Raw genomic sequence first — 21,395 nt, forward strand, 5'->3', positions numbered from 1 at the left:
TGGGTTTGTCTCACACAGGCTCCTTCAGCTCATGTGATCAGCAGCTTTAACAGTGTTGAACTGTTACCCCAGCTATTGAGCTCTCCTTGCCTTGGAAGGCCCCTACTCCTTCTCGGCCATGTTCTGCCCAGCCAGTTGCACAGAGCAATAAGACAACCATGAAGAGAGAGGGAGCTTTACCATCCAGCCCTCAGCCAAAGCGTTGCTGGCTCAAGTTTTTTAGTTTCTGGAAAGATTTAAGACCAAAGTTTTTGTGAGTTGAGGAAAGTGTGTTACTGGAGTGATAAGACCTGTTTCAAACTTGTCTGGCATAGAACATATACTCAGTGGTTTCTTATGCTCACCTTGAATGAACAGCAGCAAGTGAATCCACCAGTATCAATAAATATTAACCCAGATCACTAAATAAGTACCCCATTTTAGGAACCTGTCAACAGGTTGCCCTCAAACTGTAAGCACAGCTTATGTGTAAAATAGGAGGAGGATTTTAAAACAGTTAAGCCACCACAAGAGTAGTCAAAGGAACATTGTTCAGAATATGCTTAAACGCTCTCTGATGACCATTGAAATGGATTTCTTTTGCACATCTGAAATAAACACTGTACTTTAGTGGCAGTTTGAACAACTGCGTTTGCAGAAGTGCCCTCAATTTTATTTTTTTCTTGGAAACATTTTCCTCTTTGTCTGTGTTCGTTAGATTCATGAGTTCATATAATGCAAACCCTTTTTCCCCAAGAAGATTTTGAGCTGTCAAGATCCCCCTTGAAACACCTCTTTTTTAAATAAGCTTAGATAACAAAATGTAGATGCTTCTTGCTCAATGGCAGACCATTTGCTTACTCACGGTTGTTTCATCATCTTTTAAGGAAACCACCACAGACTGAATGTGTAAGATACTCTTCCCAGGTTTTATTGCAGTTATTCACTATGATGAATCATAAACTACGTCACCTTCCCAGACTTCTTGCTCAAAATCCAGAGGTCTTTTTCTTGAATTCTCCCCATCTTTTTAATCATTGTTTCTGTAAACAAATTTATGATTTCTTTCACATTCACATCGCACTCACCAAGAATGCAGTTCAGAGTCTTTTCTCATTAGAAACCAGCTGACCCCGATATATTGTCCTCCCTAAGCAGCATAGCTAGCCAAAATAACCTGTATGTTTTCCTAATTAGGATGGGAAATTGTGAAGAAATAAGAGTCCTTTGATGCAATTAAATCTGTTTTCAGGATCTTTAATTACAATTCCTTCTTTCTCATGCATGGGAGGGTTCAAAACACACAAGTATCTTCCTGCTCCCGCCTCTTTCAGCCAGCACCCAGTACAAAGGCCACTGGCTTTCCTGAGCACACTTTAGAGCTACTTTGTGCTTTGGTTTCATGGTGTTCCTGAGTTCTTGCCTTTGTGTTCTTTGAACAGTCTCCTACATACTCCCAGGCTCCCTGAGCAGAATGCAGAACATCCTCTGCCCACAATGCTCAAACTGCTGAGAAACCTTGTACTTACCTTTGGTTTGTGAAAAAACAAACAAACAAACAAGCAAAAAACAACCAAACAAAACCACATTTGCCTAATATCTTCTCATAGCCTATTTACTGAAAGATGGTGGTTACTCCTTGCAATTTCAACCCAACCTACAAATGCTACATGAAGGATCACCTCAGTACCACTACCTATTCTAAATAGGAGCTATATATTCTCAAAATAAGAAACATTTGTTGCTCTTGCAGTGAAACTATCTGTATTAAAATTTTATTCAAAATGGTATTACCAAGTGTATGTAAGACTGCCAATGGCAGACCTCCATGAAATTCCACTGGCCTTGCAATGTTTGAAAACAAAGAAGGTCTCAACAATGTTGTCTCTACTTTGTATTAGAAAAAGTAACAATAATAAGATTTGATTTTATTGTAAAATCACGATTAAGCCTAATTTTAAACTGTATCATCGATTTTGGATCAAGCTGGGAAGTATTCCAGGCATTGTGATTCCCAGTTAAGCCAGAGTCAGTTGGGATGTCTGGAAGAATGCAGAAATTTCACCCCAGACTTGAGTAATAAACCAGTGGCAATTCTTTTCAAGGAGTTAAGTATTTAGACTTCAAAAGAGTTGTTACACAATTTGGTAACAACAGTTACCAGATAATTGGTAACTACCAGTACTTTTCAGTGCTCACCTAATTATTTTGTGTGATCTTTATATATGGTCTGTGGAAGGAGCTACGTTCGAAACTAGACAGTCATCCAAACTCTGTCTTTGACTGACAACCAGGTTGAAGCCAATGCTTTTATTTCGACTTACAAACGAGAGAACTGGGTGTATGGAACACGGCTTGCACAACTGCGGTTATCACTGCCTAGGGCTACCGATGACGGGCAGCACTTCCCCAGTCTCGGGGAGCTGCAGTGATTTCCAGCCCGGGGACCGTGCGAGAGAACAGGGCAGGCTCACCCCATCGCCCTGCACAGACATGTAAGAGTATCCACGAAGTTGCACCGCACGGCGGGGCGCGGGCAGCGGGAGTGCGGGGGACCATACCTGCTCTCTGATACCTGCCTGCTCGGGAGGGGGTAACAACAACTTGATCTGTAAAAGGAAGAGGGGGGAAAAAAGGAATGTTTGGCACTGTTGTTACTTCCGGCTGTCAGAGCCTCAGTCGTGGCAGCTGTCGCGACTTTTCCCTCGCGGGAGCCGCTGCTCTGCGGCGCGGCCGGGGCTGCCCCTCCCCGCCGGCCGCCCGGGCTTTGAAAGTAGCGCGCAGCTCCACAGCAGCTCCGCACCCGCGCTCCTTCAGGGTCCCGCGGCTCTCCCTCCGCGGACATTTCCCGCTCCCCGGCGGCGGGGCCGGGAGCGCTCCGCACCCACCGGCGCTGCCCCGCCTGGAGGGACCGGGCGGCGGCCCGCTCGCCTCGCCGACATGGTATCACCCGAAACCCATAGCCCACTACGGCGTGGTATATCCCGGCGCGGGAGGCGCTTCCCCCGGGCCGGGCGCGTCCGCCGCCCCCCAGCCCCTCTTCCCCGGCGCTGAGAGAGGAACGAGGGCGCGCCCGCCGCTCCCTCCCTTTGTGTGCGAGCGAGCGAGCGCGCGCGGGCGGGCCCGACACACAGCGCGGAGGAGGGCGCGGGGCAGCGCGACCGGGGAGCGGCGCGGGCGGGCGGCGACGCGGAGCGCGCCGCGGGGGCGGGAGAAGGTGGAGTGAGGATCGCGGGGCGGCGGCGGTGGCGGCAGGGCGGGGGGGTGGGAGGGAGGAAAGGCGGGCGGCTGCTGGCGGCGGATAATGATGGCGTGGTGCGTGCGGCCGCTGGGCGGCCGGGAGCGCTGAGGGGAAGGAGGCGGCGGGACCCCCGCCCCCAGGTAGGCTGGCTCGGAAAGTTTGGGGCGAGGTACCGGGGCGGCTCCGCTGCGCGCCCCGCAGGCCCCGCGGCGCACAGGCGCCGCCACGGGGAAGCCCCAACTTGGGGCTGAAACTTGCGGCTTCCCCGGTCCGGGCGGCGCGGGCGCCCGGGCCCCTCCGTCCCGCAGTGCGGGCAGTGGGGTCCGGCCGGGCGCGGCCTCCCCCGGGCGCCGCGAAGGGAAGCGAAGGGAAGGGAAGAGCGGGCGCCGCCCCCTCCCCCGCCGCCCGGCCCGGCCTGGCCCGGGACGGCCCTTGGCGGAGGAGCGGCATCTGGAGGGGCGGGGGGGCCGCCCGCCGCCGCATCCCCCGCCGGAGCTGCCAGGTCGGTGCTCGGGCGGGCGGGGAGCAGCTGGGTCCGCGCGTCCGGGCGGACACAATGGGGTTTATCCCGCGGGGAGGTCTCGGGCGGCGTTTCCCACTCCGAGTTTCGGATTCGTGTCACACGCCGGCGAGGGCCCGAGTTAATGGAAACTCTCTGTCTCTCTGCAGATGGCTCTCCGGATACCGCGATCCACGCTGGGCATAACACTCGATGTGGCCATTCACGCGCTTTGATTTCTTTCTCTCCCCTGCACTCCATTTCAGTGCAAGCGGAGAAGCTGGCTGAGTGAAAGGCTGCTTTTGGGATCTTCTGTGAGATCTGCTCTACCTGCTGTTTGAGGGTAGAAGCTTTGTGCTAGGGAGCCGTTCTTCCTATTCTTCTTCAGGAGTCAAGGGAGCTTTCTGTTTGACAATGATGAAAACTGAAGGCAAGGGGGAAAGGACTTTAAGAAGTGCTTCACCACACCGAAATGCCTATAAATCTGATTTCCATGCTATCAAATGCTCTTTTGATGGTGTAAACAATCCTGATAACGCTCCCAATAAAACAGGCTTGCATCAGAAGCTGAACACCTCTTCCAATGGAGGGGGAAATGACCCACACAGTCGAGGCAGAGCTGCCACTTACGGCAATAGAGTACACAAGATCAAAAATATGTTTCTGCAGATGGGAAGCTCTTCTTCCACAACCTCCGAAAGCAGTCCACCTGCTGAGACCAAATTAATCAGCCGGGCCACAGCGGCAGAGTATGGACCTTCTCCATGTAGCCCATCTTTTCTCATTGTCCAAAAAAATAATCTTCTTAATACAAGCACCAGCCCCTGCAGCAGTCCTGTGGATTCATTGTCTGTGCCTTCTGCTGCTGACAAGGTTGTCCGTAGCAGTGATGAGGCAGACTTGGACAAAGTTGCCCTGGCAGAAAAATTCTCGGAGACTAGGAAGCTTTTCGAGAGGAATATAAAACAGCGGAGCTCAGTGGACAGGTACTCCCCCAGCAAATGTGAAAGAAGTGAAGATAAGAGGAGACGTGGTTCAGCTTCTGATGGCAGCAGTGTGGTGGACAACTTCAGTTTTAATACAGAAGTGAGTCCTCCAGTTGCACTGGAGAAAGTTGGAAATCAAGGCAAAGAGGAGTTGAAACAGCAACATCCTAATAGTGGTTCTAAATCCTCCTTCCTGAATGCAGGACCCATTTCTAGGAGGCTGGAAAGCTTTCTGGGTGACAGTGATACTGAAGAATCCAAAGAAATTTCCAAAAATGATAGTCCTCCGAATCAGGACCCTTTGAGAGGCCAGCAGGATTTGAATTTGCCTGCTGTTGTTGAAGGATGTCCGGAGAAGGGTGCATTCCCCAAAGTGCTTGGGATCCGCAGAGATGAGCCGAGTGAGAGTCTTGGAAAAGACAAAAGAGAGCAACTGGTACTTGAGAGAAGCCCGTGGGATATGGGCAGTGTGCCCGGTCAGGAGGCTCAGCACAGATCAGATAGTGTTTCCTCCTCGGTTTCCCCCACAGAGGGGACTTGCACAGAGCTGCTTACACAAAATGAAACCTCAGGGCATGAAAATGAAGATTTGGAGAAAGATCACGTTGTTCAAGAGGATCAGATGCTCATATGTCAAGTACAGGAAGGGAAGAGGAGTGACTATGCCTTGGAAGTGATAGAAGAGTCTATGGATGGCAGCAAGACCAGTTGGGAAGAGGAAAGAAATGGGTTGTCTGTTAGAGATGGTCCAGTTACACAAGTTCAGGATGTTCTAGAGCAGGAAGAGGATACTGGAGAAGAGGAACAAGTGTTGGAAAAGCAAAGTGAGGACTACAGTGCTTTTGGAATAGAGAATGCGGCTTTTGATGGTGACAGGGATACAGAGCCAGAAAACCAAGAGCCTGAAGGCAAAGAAATTTTGGAAGGAGAGGATGAGTATATGTATGACAGTGAATACGAGGAGTTTCCTGGGCTTTCTGAAGAGGAAGATCCTGATCCAGATCGAAAAGTCAAGTTCTCAACAGCTCCTATCAAAGTAAGTACATTTGAATTTTCTTTATTTTTTGTTTTGCAGTCAAAAATACCCAGGAAATACATTTTGTGTTTTTTTTTTTTTTTCAAAGCTCTAGAAACTTTTTAGAAAGTGTTAAGTTTACAGCTTTTATTCAACACTAAATAAGAGAAAAATTACAACCTCAGAAAATTTATAAATTAGTCACAAGGGATTTCTTAATTACAGCAGCTTTCTAAGATAATGTAGTGAAGCACATGAGATTTTATTTGCTGGGCATTTTCGGGAGCACAAATGTTTTAGGCATAGGTATGAACACACATGACCTCTAATATTTGCCTTCATTTGTTTAAAATTGAGGCATTGCATTAGGAAGAATTTTTTTCAGTTTTATCTTTTGTAAAAAAGTTTTAAAAAAACCCGAACAAAACAACAAAAAAACCCATAACAAACTTTCAGATTCAACTTCAGACTTGGTTATAAAATTAACTATAAGAAAACATCAAATGACTGACTTGTGTTACTTAAGATTCTGGAATTGTCTCTAATAATAACCATATACATTTTATTTGGTTTTAATACTGGATTGCTGAATAAGCCATAGCAGTGTTAACAGCAGTATTTTGGAACCGTGAAGTTGCAGAAGTTACAAGGCAGACTGGGTAATGAGGAATAGTGTAAGTTACAACTCTAACAAATGAAAGAGATTTGTATGTCTGATCTTCTCTCACCAAAACACCCACAAAATAAGTTGTTCCACAACTCGAACTTTGTTTACCCATAGTCTCTTGCAGATTTGAATTATTCTAGTCCCTCTTAAACATTGGGAGGAGAACTGGGAGATGCAGACCAGGATGGAATGGGAAACTATCCAGGCTTTCTAAAGCATACTTCACTTGTACTGTTACATGTATGAAAAATATAATCTTTAATAAACAGCTTTTACACCTTTTTCACACAGTCAGGGCTCACTTTTACTGATCAGAGGGATGTAAAAATTCTGTTGACTCTTGAACTTCCCACAGCGGAGAGCTGTAATTTCCCAGTTTGCTAAACACACACCAGTGCTGTACCCCAGAAAACGTTTGGGTGTAGCAAAATGTGAGTTTTGTTGCATGTGGGGGTTTTTTGTAGTCTCTCCATAGACAAGCTGACTTTATATGGCCTTCTTGTAGTTGATGCTGCTTTAGTGGTGACCTGGAGCAGTGAAGAGGAGAGTGCTGGTATTGAAAACTGCATAATGAGTCTGATGAGGGCTGGGACAGAGCCGGAGGGGCATCAGTCCATTTCCCCTTGCATTCGTGCACTGAATGTCTGAGGAAAGTGCCGTATGGAGTCTACTGTAAATGTGTGTTGAGTGACTCCCTGCTGTAGGCAGGGTTTTACTGATCGCTGCTGAAATCCTACTGAAGCAGTGGCTGTTAACAGACTGCTGCTTGCACTGCCATGTCTATGCCAGACATAGTTGAAAGCATTAGTAGAAATCTCAGTGCCAACTGTGATGGAAGCTCTCCTGTAGACAAAACTCAGTTTTTGGTAACGGGCACTGTTCAAATATAGCTGATTCTCTGAAAGCCACAGGAACCAACCTGTACCAGATTATCATCTACAAAGACAAGGGATGAATGTTTAGTAGCAACTGTTTGCAGTTTTCCAGGAAAAATAATATAGTTCTTGCTGTAACGCCCCACTTGGATTGGCAGTATATAGTGTCCTTAATAGCAATACGATCATTGAAGATACTTTTTAGGGCCCTTAAGTTGAAGCTTGTGATCCTTGCCTTTCTTTATCCGCTTTCAATGATGCTTGGCTGTATCTTCCCTGTTTTGGTGTAGAGATCTCTTTCTGTATGTCATTTTCAATAGGTTTTCCCCCTTTGTTCCTCACGCCTAAGCAATTATTTCTTTTCCCATGTCTGCCTTTTTGCTTCATGTTTTCTATGATACTTAGTGGGAATAAGTCCTGGTATGTGTTTTTTGGGCTTTATACTCTGTAAAATAAAGAATTCCAACTTTTTTTTTACTTACTCAAAATTTTCTTTAGTTGTGTACCTTTGATATTTCATTAGCCTTTTAGAAAATCCCAGTTTTACCTCACAGAAGGAAATTTCTCTGTCTGATTTTCTGTGTAGATTTTAGTGCATCTTAAATTGGAAGAGAAAAAAATATTAGTGGTAACTGAATTATTCCTGGTCCCCAGCACAGCTTAGAGCATTGTCATAGTGAGAAATGTATCCTAGTAGCTTCTTTTTTTCAGCTTTATTTGTACTAGTTAGTTTGACTAAAATGTGAGTGCCCTTTTCAGACATTCATAGGCTGTAGAGGAGAAGGTCTGTGTTCCTCCTCATGGATGCTACTGAGAGAGGCCAGGCTGGCCTTGCATTCTTGCTGTTTTCCTTCTGCACCTCTCTAGTGTTTACAGAAAACCATCTATGTCTCTTGCAGTTACTGTTTAGCAGGTGTGAGATAGAGTTGAAGAATTCAAAACATTCAAAACATATTGGGCATAAAAAAATCACATTCTCAGACCTTCAGGGTTCTGCAGTGATGGAGCTCTGACCATTGTACTTGATACACACAAAAGGGAAGTTGGATATGTGTGTAGGTAATGCATATAACTTAAACACGGGCACCTTAGAAACAGTATTTATGCTGCAGGAACAAAGACAACTTGATTAATATTTCTGCTTCAAAGTTACTAGTCAGTTGTAAAATTGGCAAGGCCTTTGAGTAAAAGGAGGAGACTATGGAGCTCCCAGGGGATGTATAAGGGAGCTAACACTGTTAGCACTGCATCTGACCCATGATAGAGAGCCATAATTGTTGACATCTGTAGCAGGGCTTAAGAACATAATTTGATCTGATAATTTCAGGAAAAATGGAACATAATTACACAAATACTCCCATTATTTTGTGTTGCCCTGTGCCTGTGAAAGCAAGCACAGATGAGACTTTTTAAAAGAAATGTTTCAATTCCATGGAAACTGGTGATAAATGATGTGTGGGAAGATTTCTTATATGCTGTGGGTGACCCCACTCTCTGTAGTCCTGCTGCTGTTTGGTCTCTGCAGACCTTAAGGCACATTATGTCTTGGTTGCTTGTTTTATATGCAGTAGTTGAGAGTGACACTGTGCAGATATTAGAAAAGCTTCACAGAGTGGGTTTGTATTATGGTACCTGAGCAATTTTTAGTCTCTTGTTACCACATATGAAGCCAATATGGATTGTAAAGCACACTCAGCTGCTTCTGTATTTGCAACAGAACTGAATTTGTCTTTTAAGTTTTCTGAATAAACTCTGTAAACAATCAGCATTGCACAGTGCAAAGAACATCAGGTAACTCTGCTGTCATCCCTTTATATTTCATGTTGCCTTTGTAATGTAGACATTACCTTGAAAGGCTCTAATTAATATAAATGTAATTACTGAGTGCTCTTTGACATTTGTAACTTTGAAATATTTAGTTGGAAAAACAAATGCCTGTTTTCAAATTGGCTTCTTGAGGTGTTCTTGCCTCTGACTACGTCAAACTTTGTCCTCAAAACCTTTTATAGTACAATGACTAACTTCTGCAATGATTTATGATCCTTAGAAATTCTGTAGCTCGGGTAAACTGAAAAGATAGTACAGCTACTGTTTGCTTCCGTAAGTCTGTTTATTTATTGGCGTTATCTAGTTCATGTTTCATGGGAGGGGCTGTTCCCAGTTTTTTGTGAATAATAATATATTTTAAGATTGTTTAGTCAAGAAAGCAGTTTTACAAAACCCAAACTAAACAAAACCCAAACTTTATAAACTTCATAAAGGCGTTACTTTTGTATTGTCACAGTTGAACAGGAACTTAAATTTATTTCTTAAGGAAACTGAAAGCAGTTTTATAGTTTGTGTGTTGTCCTGACCAGTGAAGTATCAGCTGCTTCTGAGAGAATATGGAAATCCTTTTGTAATATTGCCATTTGTCTTGTACATCAGAATAGATCTGTTTTATGTATAGCTGGGCACAAATGATAACACTATTCAGGCTGACCTACTCTTCAGTCTTTTTATTACAAAAGTGCTTACTGTGGAAGTTAATGAAGCACTAAATGAAGATAGCCTTGAATTAGATTTCCTATATTGACAGTGTATCTGTAAATGCTTACCACTTTTAGGAGATGCAAAAATTTTGTGGGTCAATGTGTAGATTCTGTAATACTCATTGAATACACAGTGTTGTAGAGTAGCGCTTCAGCTTCATACAGCCTCTGATTTCTGAGCTGTTGACTTCTGTACTTATGATGTCATACACATAAAGGGATACAAAAGAGACTAACTAGTAGAAGATACTCAAACTCTGGAGTTACTTCAGTAATTAGAGAATTGATGAGTGGTCAGTTGTTTGTCAGCCATTGCTCAAGCACTTCAGTAAAATACTTCAGTGGCATTAAGAAACAACTATGTGATATGGATGTAAGCTGATGTAGGAAAGTAGAGATTTGATTTGAAAGTAGATTTAAACAGAATTGACCAATATGTGGAAAGTTGTCTGCTCTTTTTTCTTGACACAAATAATGTGCGTGTATTTCTGTTGTGCTTTGTTTGGGATCTTTTGCAATGACAGTTTGCTTGTTTTAAGTCATAGATTTTATTTATTTTGAAGCTCTGTTTATCAACATTACAACATTAGTAACTTAACAACTTTTCTTCATATTTTTATCACAAACTCTTCATGGTACTTTTTTTTTTTTAACATCATGCATCCTCTCTTTAGATTTTTAGGGCATATTTGATATGTAAGTTTTACAGTAGTAGATTGATCTGGCATTTCAAGAGTTTGGGTGAGAGTTCAGAGAGTGCCGGGACATGGTGCTGTAGACCAGAAATCTAAATTGGAAGAGAAAAAGTAAAGAATTTATTTTTATATCATGGCTTACTGCTGTAGCAGCTTGACTCTTTACATTAACATGTCAGTATATTTCTAACTGAATTATTCCATGGATACAGTTAGATAACATACTAGCTGACCTGTTTGATGTATTTGATTATGCTGTAAAAATATAGAAAAATAAGAGAATGCTGAGGTTATGGAGGTCAGGTGAGGTTATCACCTGCCCATCCTCACTCCTTTTTCAGTCCCTCCAGCTTCTAACTAGCAGTCCTAGCAGTTTCACCTGGATTTGATGGGGAGGAGAGAGGGGGTTTTAAAGGTATTTTTAAAGTACTTCTTGGTTTGCAGAAAATTAGCGCTTGTATCAGAGGTCATATGACACAGAGTGAGGGCAGATTCATGCCCTCACTAATGACAGGGTTGCAGCTTTAGTTTAAGTTGCTTGTTCTTTTTGACTCAGTGTTAGCTGATCACTATGTATCACCCGCCTGTGCTGTGTTTTGCTCTGAGAACAGCTGTGGGGAACAGGAGGGAGGAAAGGAGGTGAATAGGAAGCAGGTGAGGGTTTCATGGGTGATACAGTCAGAGGAAACACTGAGGAGGTGTTGAATGTCAGCAAAGATAATTTATGGGAGACAAGTTCATTAGCTCAACAGCTAAGCTGCTGAAAGATGTAATGTCTTTTTGATGATGATTTCTGTTATTAGCATCTGAGAATACATAACCTAGGCTGGTAAAGAATGAACAGGCAGTAGCTGAAACTTGTTTCTAGTTTACCTTTGGAGAGATGGAAAACTTAATTTTCCCTTTCCATACAATTCTAACATATAAGAGAAGGTGAACACTAAGAGGGATATCAGTAAAAAGATGTATGCCTCTGTTATCTGAGTACACATTTTGAAATCTTAAAATAAAGAAGCAGTGTTGCAGAATATTTACAGGGTTCTTATATTTTTATTGAGTAGGAAAGTATTATGCAACATGGCAAATTCTTTAGATTTATTTCTCAGTTGTTTTCTTCCATCACCCTCTGATGTGACTTGGCACCTTTTCGGATCTGGGGTATTGATCTTTGGTAATGACAGTATTAATGCAGATTAGTTAATTGAGTTGATTTGGTATAACAGGGTTATTTTGTTGTTGTTTCTTCTTATGGTCTTTAGAAAACAGTCAGATAGACTATCTTTGTGTTCATTGTTATTCTTTTGAAGTTCCCCAGACCAATTTACTTACTATTTGGTCAGGTCAAGATTTCTGTTTTGCTGAATGCTAAACAAATACACATATCTGTGTGGATTACCAGGTGTAAACTGGTGGGTACCAAGACACCTGTGAAGCTTATGGATGTTCATAGTTGAATCACTCTGTATGCAAAGTCAAGGAGCCAAGATGTTTTTGGAGTGCCCCCTTTTATGTGGTATTGTGAGTAGCTTTTTTTCTCTTTTGATCATGTGCTGTTTATTTTGGAGTCTTTCAGTCTCTGTGTCAGTCGGAGGGCAATGCCACCTCAACTGGTGGAGGAGATGATGTAGGAGTACAACCAGGTCACAGATGGAGATCATGGATCTTCTCTCAACTCCTTCTCTGAATGTCTGAAATGAAAGAAAATCAGTGCTCTGCATCTGAATGGATGCTGTTCTCTGGCTTCAGTATTTCTTCCACTGGGATTTAAAAATTAAATACCTGAAAGTGAGAGTGTTTCTCCTTCTTGAGTAGGTAGCATAACCTGACTGAAATAGCTACTGTATTGTCTGTCTTGTTCTCTGATTCCAGTGATTTTGCTTCTGCAGTGAAATACAGAACTAGAGAATAAATTTTACTGGTTTTATTGAGAATTAAGTAGAGAATAATGAGCCTTGTTAATAACCTGGTTTAGTTATGATTAAATTGTCTATATGGTCTGTACTGTAGATCCAAAGCAAGGTTTCACTTATGTCTTTATGCAAAGTGACTTGGTTGGGGCTTTTGATTAACTCATACAGAGCTGCAAGATCAAGGACATAAATGCAGTGCAGCCTGCCGGTATGTCAACCTGTTCAGCAGTTGCTAACCATTCTGAAAACTTTTTGAAGAAGAGTAAAGGTGTGAGTGTTTAAAAAATAAAATTAAGCGAGATATTTCTCTGTGCTGATTCTGTGATTTTACAGCATGAATTGACTTAAATTAGGTATAGGCACTTTTCACTTAAAATATAAAAAGTAGTGGTAATAAAATACTAACCATGGTAGCCTTTGGACATAGAGGGAAGAATGGGCAGTGGTAAGGAGATGTCTACTTGAATTGAAGAGGGAGATTATAAGAGTAAACTCTACATTATGTTTCAGGTCTACTTCAGTGCTACTATTTCTAATGATTATTCGTGTTTGCCTGGGCACTTCACATTTTGCCAGGCATCACAAAGGCCATCAATTTGGAAAGCTATAATTGTTCGCTATTAAAAATTTTCCCTGAGCTGTAACTTGTGTTTCAAATGTTTGGCTTTACTGAGTGTCAGCTAAGTCGCAGGTTCTGAGTGAGCCCCGTGTTTCAGAAGCAGGTGAACCAAGGGGTGTAGCTGTGGTGGGGTGTGGAGTCCAGCCAGGGTGTCAGTAACTCTCCAGGCCTCTCTCAGCTCTCAGGTGTTACTGTAGCTGCCTGTGCAGGTGCTGTGAGGCTTTCCAGCAAATACTGCAGTATTACACGAGAATTTTAAAGTGATGTTGATATTGCTTCTGTTCCAATTAGTTGAAAGCCTTTCTGGGCAGTTACTGATTTCTTAGTCTTACTGTTTAATTACTTCTGTAATGTTCTGCTTTTCATTGGGCACAAATAAATCTACATCTTAGAAATGAATGTGCCAGTGGAGGTCCTCAGACAGTGGTTTATTACTCTGTAGCACTTTCATGCAAGCACATGGTAAATTAGTGTTTGCCCTTTAACAAAATTAATATTCTTCTAAAACTAACATAACACTTAAATCAACCTTTTTATGGTCAGTGAAGAGTCTGAAGTAAGTGAGGTCATTGTTTTTCTGTGATAATGCTGTTTTCTGTGGTAGCACTAAGATGTTAAATTTGAGGTTTTTAATTCTCTGTAGTTACAGGAACTCAACAGTAGGATCTCTTAGACAGTAGGCTGCGTTGGTGTTCTTTGAGTGCTGACCTTGATGATGTTGATATTTGCATCTTCATAGAAGGTGCAAAGCTGAATTTTGCATTCAAAAAGTTGTTCATTTTCCTGGTGTAAAGAATACGGCTTGTTCTATCTCCAAATAAATATACATGCTGTTCAAGCACTAAGTGTATTTGAAAATTTACAGTTATGTATCTTAACAATTTAATTAAAGTAATTCCTAAAAATTCAGTCCTCTAACAGAACTTTTTTTGATTCAATTTCATTTTATTCATTCTGAAGGAAAAAGGTCTTGAGTGTAAAAAGAAATTATTTTTTCAGATAGTTTGACACGATTCAAAAGTTATTAACGCTAGGGCAACCTGGATATATAACAAACTATGATAAAAGGTTTGTAAAGTTCATATGATTTCCACAATAAAATTAATCTCTCTTCTTACATGTTGTGACAGTAACTTGTTTGCTAAATAATATCTTTTAAAAGCACCACTTGCACACTAATAATTTTACGATCTCTGGCTAGCAATGGCTTCTGAATAGTAAGATTAGAATTTCTTTTGTCTGTAATGCATTTGATTCAGTGACTAAACCCTGCCAGACACAGCGCAGGGATGAACATGTTTAGCTTTCTCATCAGTCTTCTAAACTGTGAACTTATATTATTTATTATCCACATTTTAACTGTGTTTAAATGTTACTTTTGCTACTTTGCAAGGACAGTTTGCTGAGCCATTTTGCATTTTCTATGTTAGTAACAACACTTTTACCATTTCTGTCTCATAAAAGGTGAATACCATGTTATGTTTTCACATGTACATGATAGAAATTTCTGTCTTTTTCCCTTGACTCTTTAGTCATAGTTTTTGTAGTGTGGTTTTGCTTTTCTTTCTTTTACTGCAGTGTTTGGCTTCTGGTTATAAGTTTTGGTTTTGCTCTGTTCCTTGCAAACTGATGTTTTCCTTATTTTTCTGAAGTTGGGAGGGGTGGTATATTGTTCTTACCATTTTGAAATGGAACCTTTTTTTAGTTGTGAGGTTGTGGGTTTTAGAATATTATCTAAATGTTCTCACACACTTTCATCTGTTACTTAAAAGTATGAATTCTTTCTCTTAGTGAATTGCTCAGAATTGATTTCAAGTAGGCTTTACTTAAAAAGCTACAAAAAGGATGCATAAATATTAGTAGTCTTCATTTGCATAGATGTGTTTGTGCTATTATTTTATTAATAACAATTATAAACATCACCGGAACCTGAGAGACCACTAGTTTTAGATTCTGTTATCCACTCCCAGTAGATGATCAATTCCTATGATCGATTTTGTATCAAAATTAGCAAATACCATGAGACTCCCAAGTACAGTTCTATTACTTTTTAGTTAGAAAATAATACATAATTTTTAGAAGTTCCAGAAATTTTTTAGTGCTGGTAGCCCAATGCTATTGTTATGGTGCAGCTTTGCGTCCCCTAGATTTCTAGCGCTTGATAAATTGTTGTGCAAGGAATTAGTCATCCCCGTGGTAATGTAGTTCCTCAGTAGAAAGTGACTACTTGCATCATCATCTGCTTTGTGAGTTAGACCACTGAGTTATAAAGAATAAGGAAAATATAGTTGTCTCTGCCTCCAGAATAAACTCCTTCCATTCTCCACATTTTACTCATTCAAGTTATTTGGCAGTTAGTGACCTTTTAGTCATACTATTGAGACTAGATTATATGTGTACTAATTTATAAGCAAACTTGGAATTTTTCGTGCCCTGGTATTTGATTTGTTCTCAAGAACTCAAATATTCTCACTAAGAAGTTATCATTTGTCCACTCATGAACTTCCTTTTTATTATCAGTTTAAAATTCATCTTATTATAACTTGGCTATATTTTTAGAGACATTGCTTTTCCTATTGGGATGGAAAGGAAGCTAACTAGACTAGTTTTGTTCCAAAGGGAGAATAATGCTTCATGAAGTGCTTCTCCTTCATATCTTATTTACTGATTTGGGGGCTAAGAAAGGTGATTAATTTAAAGAACTTGGGAATTTGGTCACCTTTTTTCTGATGGTAATAGAGTAAGGGTACTTTAGACCATTTAGGTGGTTTTTTGTGTCTATTTTGCAGATTTATTCTGTAAAGTTCACGGAAGACATAATGTAAGTGTGACCCTTGTTGTCCAGTTGTTTAGTTGTTGCCTACTGATGTCCGTGTAATAGTCAAGAGGTGTTTATTAACCTTTATCAAGATTTAGGAAGAACAACTCTTCATTTAAGTTCTTTTATTGGACGAAACGTAAGATTTCTGAAAGTGTGTCTCTTCTCTCCCTTTCAGCCAAGTGGATCTATCTTGCTTACTTACTGGACCAACTATATGGCCATGCCACATTTTTGAGTAGATGTTTTGCAGGGTTTGGGAAGAGTTTGTGGAAATGACCTCCAGCTGGAGTCTGAAGGGAAAGCAGTAACTCCCCACGGGAAATACTGTAACTATTAGTTGCTTTTTGATAATCTGTTTCAGTAACCGCTTTTCTGTGTCTGAGGCTACTGCCATGCAGAGCTAACACATATACTAGTGAATGTAAATTCACGGGGAAAATGTTAATTACAGTCAATGTTGTCTTACTTACATGATTGCAGTTACCTGTCTAGGTAGTCGTAGTGACAAAATACAAAAATTGCAGAAATTTAGTAGGTCAGTGTAAATGAACTTTGTGTCAGCACTGCATGTTCTTGATTAGGGAGGTGGCTGCTGCAGCTGCAGTCCGTAACTGTTTTTTGTCTTACAGTGATGTTGAATAAAACACTCAGTGCCTTCAAAACATTTAGCAGATAAACCTTGTTTTTTAAAGATAAGTGGGGTGGTATATTATTTTTCCTTTTCTCCCCCTAACTTAATTTAAATACAGTTAATGAACATGCTGATGTGTAAAATTAACCCTGTTACATGAAGCTCATTCTTCCTTTGTAGATTGCTGTCTTAATTTGTGTTGTTTGTTTATCTCTTTATTTTTAACAATCCAGAAATTCAGCTGGAGTGATTACTAAAAATAGTAATGTATGTAGCAAGGCATTTCCTTTTCCTGGGAAACTGCGTGATTCCCTTGCAAAATCAGAAAACTACATCTGTTTGAAACGCTGCAATTGGCAGATGGTGTGGGGGGAGGGAAGAAGAGAGGAAGGATTTGGTGGAATGTAGTCCTAAAAAAAAAGTCACACTGTATCAAAGAGGAGATAACTGATTCCTTTTAACTATTTTGTACCTTTACAACATAAAATGTGTCTATGAAGTTGTTTTGAAACTTTTAAAATGTTACTTCTGTGCAAGTTGAGAACTGTCTGACAGCAGCAATATTTATTAAACCAATGGCAGTTTAGAAAATGAGATCTCTGAAAGTACCACTTTAATTTCCTTACTGATTGTCTTTCAATTATATGATATTTGAAAGCAGGTGGGAAAACATTAAAAAAGGTTTCTGTTACTTTTCTTAGGTTTTCAGTACTTACTCAAATGAAGACTATGATAGACGTAATGAAGAAGTTGACCCTGTGGCAGCCTCAGCTGAGTATGAACTTGAGAAAAGAGTGGAAAAGATGGAAGTGTTTCCTGTGGAAATTGAAAAAGGTGCAACTTAAACTTTAAACTTTTGTAATAGATACTGTGTGAACAAAAGATAAAACCATTTAAAACTCTGTATTCCCAGAACTTAGCTCTTGAATTTTGGAATGTTTGTCTAGGCTTTAATCGTGTCTAGTTCTGTTGAATTTGGTGAATGTTAACTGGACAGGCCACTGCTAAGTGCAAAATTGTCATACTGAATTGAAGTTAGGAAGGCTACAGGACAAAAAGGCTTTTAGTAGTATCTAAATATAAAATATTTGTCTTTTTCAAATTTTTTTAAGTTTGTTCTTGTGGAATGACTTGGAATGTTTTGAAACAACTCAGTACTGCTAATTGTTACATTATACGTCATGCAATTAATGTTAGATTTTTAAATCCCTTAGGTGACAGGGGTCTGGGCATCAGTATCATTGGAATGGGAGTTGGTGCTGATCAGGGACTGGAAAAACTAGGTATTTTTGTAAAAACAATAACAGATGGTGGAGCTGCTCAGAGGGATGGACGGTGAGTTTTTTAATGAATTGATTATGCTTTTTACAAATTTGTAATTGATCCCAATTGCTTTTATTAGATATGGTGAATACTGTGAATAAAAGTATAAAAACTGAATGCAGCTGAGTGATTATTACATTCCTGCTTTGTGTTAATTTTTTTAAAAAATGGGGAATTATTTATTATAGGACATTTTTGCTAAGTAACTGTAGATCTGCTTACAGCAGATATAAGAAAAACTTGGCATGACCCCGTGTTAGAAGTACCACAAAATCATGTTGACACCAATCACTGTGTAAATAGTATAAAAAATATCAAGTCCAATACTGTGTAAATTTTAATTTGTGATTTGCATAGTAACTGAGGATAAGGAGACTTTTTCAGCAATGAATTTCAGTGGATTTAGAATTTATCATTATAAATACTACTGAATTTTAAGTGATATTTGTCAAAAATACTTCAAGACAAAATATTATTTAAATGATAACTAAACATTTCTTTATTTTGCAGAATTCAAGTAAATGATCAGATTGTTGAGGTTGATGGCATAAGTCTAGTAGGAGTTACTCAGTTCTTTGCAGCCACTGTATTAAAGAACACCAAAGGCACAGTGAGGTACGTATGTTTTCTATGAAATAACACTTTGATTTTGTCATTTTTCACTCATGGAGAGTACAAAACCTTAATATGAAAAATTTACAAGGATGCTGTGGAAGGCGACAGTATGGAAAACTCATTTCTTAAGCATATCTTAAGATTTTTTTGCTGCAAGGTAATTTGTTTTTCTCCTGTAGGTTTTTGATTGGGAGAGAGAAGCCAGGGGCTGAGAGTGAAGTAGCCCGTCTCATTAGTGAGACCTTAGAGCAGGAGAGGTGTCTGTACGAGCAGCACTACGCTCATGATGATACAGAGCAGGTAAAACATCCTACTGACTTGCATGTTTTTAAAAGTATGTGATTACCACTACATACAGTAACTTCTGCTAATGGAATAAATGTGATTTTTTAAATGAAATTGAAGCAAAAAAAAAGGATAAAACAGACAACTTGTTAAGAACAGGAAAACACAAACTTAATATATTACTGTTCTTCAGGCACATGATTTTGACTTTATCAATAATGCGAAATATATTTTTAACTATCAGCTGTGTGTAGTTGTTTTAGGCATGCTTACTTTGCTCTCTTCTGTGGAGCTCTAATGAAGATGTTTGCAATTCAGCTTTCACATTATCATAGGTACAAGAAACTGAAAAGGAATAGTAACTAGTCAAGAAAAGTTTTGCAGCTGTTTGGGTTCTTTGATTGTGTGCTTTGGTTGTTGCTGCCATAATGCAAAAGTGTGTGCGTTACAGAATGTCATTTTTTGATTTTGTCAGGATGATGACTTTGATGATGAGGAGGAAGATACGTACGAGTCACATTTACATGGAAAATCTGTAGAAGTTTTTGATCTTCCTGAAAACGAAGACATTGGTTTACTACTGGATATGGATTCAGCACAGTCTCTTCTAAAATTTAAAGAGGTGTTGTAGCAGTTTCTTGAATATTCTTTGTGGTGCACTGGGGAGCATCTGAATCTTGCAGGACTTGAATATAATCTTCATGTCCCTCTCATTCCTTTGGGTTTGTTTTTTCCCAACATCACCAACAAATCTTTCCGTTTTGTCCATTGAAATGTAGATCTTCTGGTAATTTTTTATCCCAGTTTCCCTATGCATATTTACATTAAATGTTCTGTCGACTTGAATTAAATTTAAAAAAGCCCTTGGAAACAGACATTAGAACCCAGCACCGCTCTGTGCTTGCCATGTCTGAACATTGCATGAGATAGATTGGATGCTTCCCTTGGTTCTTTGGCCCATTGGCCTTTGCATGTATTTGCTGCCCAGCAGAATGGCTTTAGCTGCAGAGGGGGCATGGGGGGCAAGGATGCCCGTTCTGAGTGGTCTCAAGTGTTGTTGTGAGATGTCCTTCAGGAAGACAAGAAATACATATCTAAGCTCTTGTTTTAGTCTCTGCAGTCTTCTGGGAAATCTCTGTGTACATAAAAGCGCTTGATTCTGTAGGTAGGCACATTTTTGGCTTGGAGGGTGTTTTTATGGTATTTTTTTTTGGAAGTAATGGATTTGCAAACCCAATAAGCCATTCCAGACTGTGAATTGCAAATAGTATCGTTCCCTTTTCCCAACGTTTTTATAAAGGAGAATATTTGCTTTATTCAGGGCTGTAGGATTTAGTCAGGGATATCAGTGGTACAGCCGTTGGCATTTAGGAGTCCAGGCTTCTTTGGTGGAATTAAGTGCCTTTCATTTTCACTCTGGGAGGACAAAAATATATTGCAAAGAAACTGTTTTGTCAAGTGTCATTTGGTGCTACATCAGCTTATTTTTGTGAAGGATTGGTGTTTTGCAGATCTCTTTAAGTTTGTCCTCTTGATAATGTTGATGATGTCATTGAGGAAGTAGAAGTTGCAGGCTCTTGATCTCCAGAGAACATTTACAATTTTTCTAGGTTAGGAAGCATAATAGTACGCTGCAGCATCTTTTCTTAAGTTCTATATTTGCTTACGATACAATAATATTCTCATCTAGAATCATTACTGTGCTATTAGTAACATAATCTAAATGAAGAATAGTCATGGATTCCCTAGTTTTAATTTGTGTTTGGTGCACTGTGCCTTGCCAAAAAAAAAATCCCCACAGGGTTACAGATGGAAAGCAAGATACAAGAAATAATTAATACTTGTTAAAAAAATCTTTACATTTGGCTTACGTGTAGCTTTTCCATTTCTAATAATCCTATGAAGATCTGTGGTGTAAAAATACATGGCTTAATTTTAAAACAAAACCAGCACATTTATTTGTAAGCATTGAATATAAAAATATTTAGTACTATTAAATTTCTACTTGAGTCTGTGTACCAATTGTCATCATAAGTGCATTGCTACCTTGTCATTCTCCTGGCACATTGAAACATTATTTTAATCTCCTTAGTTTTCTTAATCTATAGACAACAGTGTGGTATTTTTAACAGTTGGAGGTTATGTATTGATTACTGTGGAACTTTTGGAGGGTTTAATTTAACCTACTTTTGGTTCAGTATTTTTGTTTCATAAAAAGCTCATGATTACTTCTGTAATTGAAAAATAATTAAGCTGACTTGATGCCACTGCAAAAAATGGTTTGAGGAAAAAAGGAATCTTGGAGAAATTTTTAAAACTAACATTTCAAATGTAATGTTTTCTACTTACACAATTTCTTTCATTTGTTTCAGCTGCAATTAAAACATGCAGTAACAGTAGCTGAAGTGAATCAACTGAAGGAGAAAGTAAGTTTTCAAAGAATCTTATTATTTGGTGGTGGGGTTTTATGTTAAGTGGTTTGCTTTTGGGATTTTTCCTATTTCTACGGCTACTAATTTTACCAGAAATAGGCTGAATGCAGAAGGCAGAATTCCTGATTCTGTATGGACATTCAGGGTTGCCCCATCCCAGATGCAGAATCCAGCACTTCCCCTTGTTGAACTTCATGTGGTTGGTGATTGCCCAGCCCTGTCATTTGTCCAGGTCTCTCTGCAGGGCCTTTGAGGGAGTCAACAGCTTCTC

General features: G+C 40.0%; 1 protein-coding gene and 1 long non-coding RNA gene across 9 annotated transcripts in view; one reads left to right on the top strand and one right to left on the bottom strand.

Moving 5' to 3' along the window:
• Positions 1–3,253: 3,253 nt before the first annotated feature.
• LOC114054916 (neurabin-1-like) overlaps positions 3,254–21,395 on the top strand; it is a 41,673-nt gene continuing 23,531 nt past the window's right edge. For 7 of the 8 annotated variants that reach the window (XR_003570620.1, XR_003570621.1, XR_003570622.1 and 4 more), the window contains exons 1-8: positions 3,254–3,360; positions 3,890–5,741; positions 17,171–17,303; positions 17,684–17,804; positions 18,303–18,407; positions 18,587–18,707; positions 19,168–19,314; positions 21,065–21,118. Coding sequence is in view for 5 of the 8 variants with exons in the window: in XM_027878498.1 (XP_027734299.1) it covers positions 4,134–5,741; positions 17,171–17,303; positions 17,684–17,804; positions 18,303–18,407; positions 18,587–18,707; positions 19,168–19,314; positions 21,065–21,118 (2,289 nt within the window). In the remaining 3 variants the exon portion in view is untranslated. Of the gene's footprint in view, positions 3,361–3,666; positions 3,723–3,889; positions 5,742–17,170; positions 17,304–17,683; positions 17,805–18,302; positions 18,408–18,586; positions 18,708–19,167; positions 19,315–21,064; positions 21,119–21,395 lie in introns of those variants that run through there. The other variant, XM_027878499.1, reaches the window with a different exon arrangement.
• On the bottom strand, positions 12,004–12,349 carry LOC114054919. The gene is made up of 2 exons (XR_003570623.1): positions 12,268–12,349; positions 12,004–12,176 (listed from the first exon to the last, which is right to left on the bottom strand). It is a non-coding gene; the product is annotated as an uncharacterized LOC114054919 (long non-coding RNA).

Source organism: Empidonax traillii, unplaced genomic scaffold (assembly GCF_003031625.1).
Source record: "Empidonax traillii isolate 1590-97213 ecotype Southwest subspecies unplaced genomic scaffold, ASM303162v1 scaffold42:size1813164, whole genome shotgun sequence".
Taxonomy (NCBI): domain Eukaryota; kingdom Metazoa; phylum Chordata; class Aves; order Passeriformes; family Tyrannidae; genus Empidonax; species Empidonax traillii.